This window comes from Streptopelia decaocto (assembly GCF_964273445.1).
Source record: "Streptopelia decaocto genome assembly, chromosome: 4".
NCBI classification, from domain to species: Eukaryota; Metazoa; Chordata; class Aves; order Columbiformes; family Columbidae; genus Streptopelia; species Streptopelia decaocto.
Genome location: NC_138658.1, coordinates 63,089,816 through 63,099,660, shown reverse-complemented (window position 1 = coordinate 63,099,660; position 9,845 = coordinate 63,089,816). Strand labels below are relative to the sequence as shown.

At 57.8% G+C, this 9,845-nt stretch overlaps 1 protein-coding gene across 1 annotated transcript; it reads right to left on the bottom strand.

The window, feature by feature from the left end:
* Positions 1–2,199: 2,199 nt before the first annotated feature.
* Positions 2,200–4,691, bottom strand: NKX3-2 (NK3 homeobox 2; the record flags this gene model as incomplete). The annotated part of the gene is made up of 2 exons (XM_082051135.1): positions 2,200–3,820; positions 4,286–4,691. The coding sequence occupies 2 exons, from the start codon at positions 4,689–4,691 to the stop codon at positions 3,345–3,347; spliced, it is 882 nt and encodes a 293-aa protein (XP_081907261.1). The 3' UTR covers positions 2,200–3,344.
* Between the last annotated feature and the right edge of the window lie 5,154 nt (positions 4,692–9,845).

Here is a 9,845-nt window from a genome sequence, read left to right as displayed (position 1 = left end):
GAATTCTACCAATCTCCACCGAGGACACTCTCAAAGCCTAAATGTTCGATATCAAACACTACCCTAAAATTACAAGTAACTTCACTTGAATAATCTCTTTCAGTAATTTCTGTCTGCAGTAAAATGCATCTTTGTTTTTCCAGATTCGGAGAAAAATAATTTGATGCTTTATCCTATGTATGTTACAACCCGGGGAACCCCGGGGAAGCCCTAATGACCGACACTTTCTTTTCACATCAGGCGGTTCCCTACAGCGCTACATCCGTCAGCAGGCACGAAGCAAAATAATAAAACACGGTGTCTTAGGGGAAAAAGCAGGCTTCGAAATAATCCTCCTTCCAACGGAGACCCCGATGGGAACCATACCCAGCTTCGCCGAAAGCACTCCCTCACACCCCCACCGCTTCGCCTCCCCATCCCCACCGGGACCAAGAGCTCCGCTGGTGTAAATTGTCCTATCGAATCTGGGATGGGAGTCAGCGGCTGTATGTCTTGTATGGGGTTGCAAAACTCATATGGGGCTGCAGGCAGAGAAACATCCCCAGGGGCCAGAAAAGGAGCAAACTGAGTTGTCCACGGGTCAGCAGGGGCTCCTCCTCACCTTCCTAAGTGCACGGGGGCCCTGGAATCCAAAACTTTCAGTTTTCCAGGAGTAAAAGCGTTGGGAAAGGTGGAAGATTTTTTTTTTTTTTTATGTAAGATTTCGGGATCAATATATGTCAGTCCTCGCGCATCCGCCAGTGTCTGCTCTACAGAGCACCCTTTTCGCCAGGACCGTTACATCTGGAGCTCTGCTTCCGTCGGCAGGATTGCCGACTCGCCCGTGGGAATAGAACCAAAACCAAAGCATTCCCCGGGTGCTCTGACGGCTTCAGGAGCAGTGAGGTCGCCCCGAGCACCCGCTGGGGCCGTCGTCGCCCCTCTCCCCCCCACACCGAAAGCAGCCGTGGCTGTCAGCCCGGGTGCACCTCTCCTGCAGGGCAAACGCCCCCAGCCCGCAACGCTGATTATCAGAGCCTGGAGAAAATGAAATAACAAACCGGGCAAGGGCCGGGACGAGGGGGTGACGGGGGGACAGACCGGCTGTCTCTTGGAGCGGCTTGCGAGAGCTGCGGCCGGGGGGCGATGGGGCAGCAGGAGCTCCCCCTGAGCCACTGTGTGCTCGGGAGCCGGAGGGAAGGCCATGCGATCCAGCGTTAAAGGAAAGAAGCCGGCGGCGCCTGCGAATCGGCGGCGCCCAGGAAAACCGGACTCCTGTGAGCGGGGCTCAAACAGGTCTCCATCGGCGTGGGGAAAATACCGTAGCCAGCACCGGGTCCGGTACATCTGAGCATCATTTCACGGCCTCAGCCCCTCGGGTGGAGCTGCTCACCCCAGCGCAGGCTGTGCGTCCCGTCCAGCAGTGCTGGCCCCGGCGGGGCGGCGGAGGATGGGAGCCCGTGGCGGGGATGCGCTGCCAGCACTGTGACGAGGGCCCGGGCTCACCGCGGAGGCTCGGAGGGGATTTAGTCCAAGGTGGGAGGCTGCCCCAAGTGGCTATCGCGGTTGTGTCGGGATACAAACAGGCTCGGCCATTTCGCCGAAGAGTGCAAAGCCACGTCTTGCGGCCCCAGCCGGAGCCTCCGACCGCCCGCGGTCCCCGGCCCCGGCCTCTCCGCCAGGCTCCAGAAGGGAGAAAACAATCCGCCGGCCCACGCACTTTCCCCGGGAGCTGCTAAGGTTTCAGACCGATATGGCCCGCACAGCGAGACCTCCCTCGCCCGGGAAAACCAATTTAACGTGCCCGCGGCTCCTCCGACCGCAACGCATCCTCACCGTCACCCAGGCAGCGTGAATTAAACCAGCGATCCCGGCTCTCCGGCGTAAAGGGGAATCGCTCCATCCTGGACACGCGTTATCGAATAACTCCTTAAGGCGCCCGGCCCGAGCCCTTTCTTCTTCTCCGCTTCGCACGGAGGAAACCGGCGCTGCACGGTGCACACGGGCAGAGCGGCGCGGGGACCGGAGCAGAGATGCCCCAGGCCCCACGATCCCCACCGCCGGAGCTGCCTGTTCCCACCAGAGCCAGCGTCAGACTCCGTGCGAGTGGGAAAAGAAGGGACGTGGTCTGAACTACAGCCTGAAGTCTGCTGCAGGGAAAAAGTCGCTGGGGAAACCCGTGTCCACTCTCAGAAACGACACAAGCGGCAGAACTAAGTGTTAAACTAAAGTTTATAAATTAAAAAGGAAAGAAAAAAAAAAGTACAGCGGGTAGCTTACAAACATTCACAATTCATTTGAAGTAAATAATCTAGTTGAGTGCACAGTGCCATTAAAAGAGAAAGGGAAAGGGAAAAAAAAATAAAAGAAAAAAAAGGAGCAATTAGTTACCTTGAAAGAAAGAGACTGTAATTACATTGCTGAGGAGATCTGAAATCCCTGCCCCTGAAGGAGAGGTCTGCAGAAGAACTGTAAAAGGCACTGATGGTATTAACATTTCCCGTTACATCGATTTCTTAAAATGCCTGACTAGAAATATTCACATTGAATATAAAAATAATAATAACAACAACTTTAATACAACTGGAAAGTGCGAAAAAATCCATAACTCCTCCCTCCCCAAACATGGAAAGATCTCAGGAAAAAAAAGGAAAAGAAGAAGCCTGGAGTATTGATAGAAGTCTCACCCTTTTGTGACATATTTATCCTTTGCCAGGGATCATGGAACACAGGAATAACATGGGCAACAAGAGCAGGGGGGATCTGAAAGAGGCTTCCTTACATTCAGCACCATACAAGGCACATTCAGTTTGCAACGAGTTGGAAGACCAAGGACTCAAACAGACGTCAAAAATAATCCTCCTTACAATCCACCGAGGGAGTCCTTGATCTTGTCTTTTGAGCTGCATTTGGTTTTGTGGGTTGTTGGGGTTTTTTTTCCTCTCCTTTTTTTCTCTCTTTCTCTCTCCCACACAAGATCGAGTCTCTACCAATCCGAAGCGAAATAAAACAAACAAACAAAAAGTCTACACCAAATACACTGACAACATGGATACCATGAACTAGTCATGCCGAATCGCAAGAGTCCTCGGCTGGCAGGGGGGACACGGTCGGGGCGGGGGTGGCTGAGAAGCCCTACGTTGGAAGAAGAGAGGGTGAGGAACCATCCAAATAATATTAATAATAAAAATAACAATAAAATAATAATAAATACTGTCCAAGGCACTGAGAGCTGCAGTTGGGGCTCTGGATTTGAGAAGCTGGCTGGCTGGATGGATGGAGGGGTGACAGAGGGGAGGTGGGTGTTCTGGCTGCCAGTGTGTGTGGTGGGGGGCGCTGCGGAGGGTGGGATGTATGTGTGCCCCTCACTGAGTGCCGGCGGCTGCGGCGCAGGTGGACAGAGCCCACCCGGGCAGGCAGTAGTAGGGGTAGTAGTAGGAGGGCTGGAGGGAGAGCAGCGAGGGCGGCCGCAGCACCTCGCCGGGGTGGTACTGTCTCTGGTCGTCGCGTACCAGCACTTTGACGGCCACTTTCTTAGCGGCGGGGGCGGCCGCCAGCAGGTCGGCAGCCATCTGCCGCCGCTTGGTCTTGTAGCGCCGGTTCTGGAACCAGATCTTCACCTGCGTCTCGGTGAGCTTCAGGGAGGCGGCCAGGTCGGCCCGCTCGGGCCCCGACAGGTACCGCTGGTGGTTGAAGCGCCGCTCCAGCTCGAAGACCTGTGCGTGGGAAAAGGCTGCGCGGGAACGCTTCTTCCGCGGCTTCGGCGCCGCCACCTCCTCCTCCCCCGGCAGCAGCTTCCCGCACTTGCCCGCTCCTTCCTCCTCCTCCGGAGGGCTGCGATCTGCGGGCAAGGAAAGAGCACGGTGGTCAGGGCAGGCAAGCACCGGGATACCTACATCCCCGCGCCCCGCACCGCTCCGCGGACAGTCCGCACCCGCGCAGGCGTCCGCGCGCGTTCCTTGAGGCCAGCCTGCAGAGAACTGGCGGGCGGAGGCCCCGCCGAGCCGCTGCCCATCCCGCCGCTGGGACAGCCGCCGCCGGCACAGCCGTTTCTCGCTTTCCTTTAAGCGCTGGGCGCCCTCCCGGGCTGCGGTCTCAGCCTGGCAAAGCGCTCTGACCGATCCGCCCTTTCTCATCCCGCGGGACGCGTTTCGTGCGCCTTTTGCCCCGGCAGAGCCCGGGCCCGTTGCACAACCACTCGGGATCGGCGGAAAGCCCCGATCGTCTCCTGCTCGCGGCTCAGGCACGGGACCCTCCCGCCCAACCCGCGAGGGTGCGGAGGGGCCGCCACCGAGGCCGCCCCTACCTGAGACGGCGGCCGACATCTCGCTGTCACTGAGGCCGGCGGCGTCCCGCTCCGCCGCCTCCGGTGGCTGCACCTCCTCCGCCGCCGCCGGTCGCCCCCCGCCCGTGGTTTCGGCGGGGCGGGTGCTGCCACCGGCGCCCTCCTCCTCGGAGCGCCGCTCGCCCTCGGGGTCCTCGCTGAGCGCCGAGTCCGAGTCCCAGCCCGCCGGCGTCCGCGGGGCCGGAGCGCGGGCGGCAGTCGCGGGCATGGGGAGCGGCGGGCCCTCGGCGGCCCCGCACAGCCGCCAGCCGCCGGCCGCCCCCGGGGGCGGTGGCCGCCCCGCCGCGTGGCGGGCGCGCTCCTCCTTCTTGTTGAGGATGGCCTGGATGGAGAAAGGCGTCAGGGCGTTGCCGCCGCGGACGGCCATGGCCCGGCGGCGGGCGGCCCCGCGGGCGAGCAGCGGACCGCGCCGCGCCTTCAGCTGGGCGACCGCATCGCCGGCCGCGGCCGCGCCGGTGCCGGGCCCTTCTCTGCCGCCGGGAGGGAGGGCGCCAGCGGGGGCAGCCTCTCTGCGCCGCTGCCGGCCCGCCCGCCCATAGGGCCGGGGCCACCGCGCCGCGCTCCGCCGGGCGCCGCCGCGGGTCCCTGGCGGCGCGGGCGCTGCCTCCGCCCCGCTCTGTCCCGCCCCGCGCCCGCCCTCTCCTTTTTCTCCCGGCGGCGCTGTCATCCCTCACGGCCGCCTGACAGCGCCGGCCCCGCGCCTTCCCATTGGGCAGCCCCCGCGCAGCCCGCCCAGCGATTGGCTCCCCGCCGCGGGGCGATGCGGCTCCGCGGGGCGCGCGGCGGGGCGCGCCGCGAATTAACCCTTTGCGGCCCGCGGGGCTCCACTGCCGCCCGCCGGCCGCCCCGGCCACCGCGCTGCCAGCCGGTGCCACCCGTGGCGGAGGCGACCCTCGGAGGGAGGGTCCCTCTGCTTGGCGGAGAGCGGCGGCTTCCGCCCCTGGAGCGAGGGATAATAGTTTCATCGTGTTTCCAGTCTCGGCCGAGCCAGGCAACGAGCGCTGCAGCTCGGCGGCGGGGAAGGGTCCGGTCACGGCGGAAAACATCTCGGGGGAGTTGGAACGACGCCACACGCATTTGATGCGTGTTGCTCGGGGAAGAACCTCGAGAATTAGTTTGTTGCAGGGTCTGTCAGGGATCGCTACGCAGGGCCGGGGCCAAGGCTGTGTGAGGTGCGGAGAAACCTCCCGAAACCTCCGGCCGCTCGCCTTGTGAGTGTAAATGCAAAATAGCCTCGACTGTTTTTCGAAAACAGGCTTTTCGCCCGATATTTGTTTAAAAGTGTAGTCAGTTTTATGTTAGGGACGGTCTTCGGCCCATGGGGCTTTTGAATACCGTTTTTGGAGGGCAAGTTATCGCAAATTGAAGACTGCTTTCCTCGAAACCATTCTTCCTCCCCCCCCCCCACCCCCCCCAAAAAAAAGGCCCTAAACAAGAAGCTTTTGGAAACTATTACACGCACGTGAATTGTATCAATGCGACTCATTGCCAAAGCAACAATGTGCCCCAAGTATCATGCTTGTCCTTATTTCTGACATTATTTGCATTCTCAGAGCTAACAGAAAAGTCCCGGCGAGGGTATCAGCAGGTATACGAAAAATGAAATTCCAGCGCTTTACGACCGTGATTTTTTTGATGCTGGGGCGTCGAGGCAATGTAACGAGCTAGAGAATATCACAATCATAACCCCAAACTTGGCTTCGCTTCGTGAGCCGATTCCGCGGGGTGTTAACCAGCTTCTTCACGGGCGTGCGTCCACCTTCAACACTTTACTTGATCCCGCAGAGATAAGCGCCTGTTCGCAGTAGACCAGGAAGCCACGATAATCGATTATCAACGACTCTGCCACGAATTAAGTGTTTTCATTCACCATTCCTACCCTGAAAATAAATTAATGTAATAAATAATCCCGCTTTCATTTGCATCACGAAGCCGGAGAGCAACTTCGCGTGACTGGAGGAGAATAGGCTTTATCTTTTTGAACAAATCCAGCCCACTTTAATAATCTTGCTTGGAATCACCCATTAGGGTTTTTTTACCACCCAGATATTTATCGGGAAAGCCGTCGCTTCTGCCACCCAGATTTCGGTGCCACAATACACTCAGGAAATATCCAAAGGGGATTTTTTTTTTTTTTTTAAAGCCGGAGGGAAATAAGAGGCATCTGGGGAAGCTGCGAGAGATCCACTTACGAGGAGATGTGCAGGAGGTGTAGGAAGAGTGCCTTGTGCCGGCATTTTAAGGGGTGCTTAACAGCCGAGAGATGAAATTTGAGGTGTTAGAGGAGATGCGTGGCCAGATACGTGGGTATAGAAAAGGGCTCTGCTCTTCTAAGGGGAAAAGCTGGAGGTGCGGGTGGCAGGAGCTTACGGCCGGACAGGGGCTCTGGGCACGGCGGAGTCGGGGCGCTCCGCGCAGGAGTGGCCGGGGCAGCTTTCCGGGCTCGGCTCAGGTGCGGCAGGCCGCCGAGCGGGAGGTAGAGCAGGCGGCTGCTTTAGGGCTGGGGGAGCGGCGGGAAGGAGGCAGAGGCGCTCTCCCCGGTGCGCCTCCCTCCAAGCTCCGGCACAGGCAGTTTCCAGCCCGCGAAGTCCCTGATTTACAAAGTTTCGCGTCCAAGCTCTTGGAAATACCTGCGGTTAGTTGACAATGGGTGTAATTCTTTGCTAATTTGCTCAGCTCTCCCTCCCTCCCACCTCCTTTTCTTTCTTTTTTTTTTTTCTCCCTTTCTTCTTCTTTTTTTTTTTTTTTTTTTTTTTTTCCCCTGTCCCACTCTCCCGCCTCCCGGGGCGATCTCTGCGCCCTCTTCTCGACCAGAAAACTACTGTTTAGGGGAGGAAATGCCTGGGGAGGAGGCCGGGAGCGAGCAGCAGCGGGGTAAGGCGCAGGGGAGCGGCAGGAGGTCGGGCAGGGCCGGCGGTCCCGGGACTGCAGCGGCCGTGGGCCAGCTGGGTGGTCCCGACGCGCCCGCCCTCCAGCCCCGCCGGCGGAGACGGGCAGCGGGAGGGAGGGAAGGAGGGAGGGATGGGGGGAGAGCGGCGGCCCGGCATTGCTTCACACTGACCGCCGGGCGGAGGGCTCGCAGCCGACTCCCGGCCTCCCTCAGCTGGGGCAGCACGGGAGGGCCAGGGCTCCCCAGCCGCGGCGTGCGTCGGGAACAGGGCCCCCGCTGAGCGCTGGGGGAAACTGGGCGCAAACTCTCCTCGCAGGAAAAGGCTCGAGGGGGACGAGAGGAAGCAGCGGGGTGGGCAGCAGAGAGGGCAAGGCAGCGCCTGAAACGGGGATGTCGGTGGGGGTACGATTTCCACCTTGCCCCCACCCCTAATAAGGGCTCCGCACCCCCCCCCGCACCCCTATTCCCCGAGGTTTGGAAGCAGACAAAACCCATACGTTGTGTCGGATCCGCCGTTTTACAGACGTGTATTACGTTGCAGCGGGGAAAACCCAAACCCCGCCGTGCCCCGTAACTGCATTTCCCTGCGCACACCGGAGACCCCCCCGGCTCTTTATCCGACACCCCGCTCAGCAGCCCTGCCAGCCGCTCCTCTCGCTCTGCTCCCGCCCGGCGGCGGCCCGGAGGCCCCGCGGCGGAGCCGGCCCGGCGCTGCCGGCGGACGGGCTGCCCCACCTAGAGGCGTCCCCGCCGCACTGCCCAGCCCTGGGCGGCCAGCGGGTCTGTGGTGACACCGGGGCCGGGGTGGGCCAGGGCAAGGTCACCCCATGTGGGGTCACCGGTGGAAAGGCACAGCCCCAGTGCCCGGTCCCGGTATCCATGACAAACCCTGGTGCGGGCTGGGAACGCGGGAGCGGAGCCTGCCTGGCTTTTTGCAGTCCCTGAGACGTTTTTCTGGCCAGGTGTGAGGAAACTCGCTCACAGCAAGCACTGCATATGGTGCGTGGGGTGAAGAAACAGAGAAGGATGTGTCCTGCTTCACGGGCATCTTACCGACACAGCAGATAAGCATGTGAAAGACAGCTCACGCATCCACGAAGGTGACTGCAAAACCTTACAAGAGCCTTTGCAAAGAGCACACACCACATAACGTTGTATAAAAAAATCTAGATGGTCCCGGGGTGGGAGTAGCTTGTACTGGGAAAACATAAAATGTTGTAACATTTTCTTCAGGGTAGAATTTTTCTTTCTGGGAGATTAATTAGTGATGTGGCCCCTGTGTGCTGACTCTTGGCCACACTTAGAGCTAGGCTAGTTCAGGACTGATGTGCCACTTCTGTCCTGGCTCTCTGCCACCTCGAGCCCTTCTCAGCCCTAAAGCAGGCCAAAGAGTTTTGTGGCCCAGAGCTACCTGGCTACCCTATACCCCTCTTGGCAGTGCTTCCCAGAGGTGATTTTTTTTCCTGGACAGAAGCTGTCTCCACAACCTTGTCCCTAGGTTGCCTCCTGATATACAGAGAATGATGCAAATCCTTGCAGAGTCTCCTGCTGGGTCTCCCAGGGCCTTAGGTGGAAGACGGCAGTGGTACAAACAGTGTTTCTTCCTACAAGGAATTTTAATCCTCTGTGATTCTATTGGTGATGGAGAAACCTGATTCATGGGTTTTACCTTGGCTGTGCTCCTCTCTGGCTGTGCAGCAAAGGCACATAAATGTGTCCTGAACAACTTGCTGGTTTTGCAGGAAAGTCTCAGCTCATCTGCCTTTGAACAGGTTTTGACTCTTTCTTAAATAATAACAGACTATTGCCAAGTAAATACAACTGTAGCTACACAGTAGGCGACAGCCGTGCATCTCTAAAACAAGTTCTGAGCAGGATTGCTCTGTGCGTTTTGGGAGAGACCTCACGTAAGTAACTGCTGCAACACTCAGCCTTCAAATTGCTTTTTTCAGTTGACGTCAGGATCCTGTGAAGTTGCTGAGCTGTAACTGTAACATGCTTATGGACTTCAGTGAAAGAAGGATACACCGCCTACAATTAAGAGAAAAATCTGAATGATTTTTAGAATTCAACTGAATACTAAACCTGGAGAATGTGCAAATGTTTTCCTGACAACGAGAAGTTTAATCTTACGAACTTGACAATGTCTTAGCAAATTAGCTCAGTAGGATTTAATAGCTGGCTTGCAATTCCCTTCGCTGTACATATTCCTTATATGGGGAAAAGCCTGTGTGCTTTAAGGCTGGGAGGTTCAAACGCAAACATTCCTATAGGAGTTTACAACCAAACTGAAAGAAACGCTTGAATCTTGCTGGTTGCATATATATGGTGACATGATTTGGCCCAGTTTTATTGCTCAGAGCTGCTGTTTCTGGGAAAACCAACCCAAATCTCCTTGTTGCTTCATCTTAACAATAAAAAAGCAAAGGCTTGGCATGCAGAGTGGCAAGCACGGAAACAAAACTACCAACATTTCATTTCACCACATGGCAGTTTTTTTTCCTGAATTATTCCTCCTTGCAAGACCCTGCAAAGGACAAGACATATGGACTATATAATCATCAAGCTCCCGAGAAAGAATGAAGCTGTACAGCCATTTCGTCTGCTTAGTACCCGGAGGCCACTAGCTAT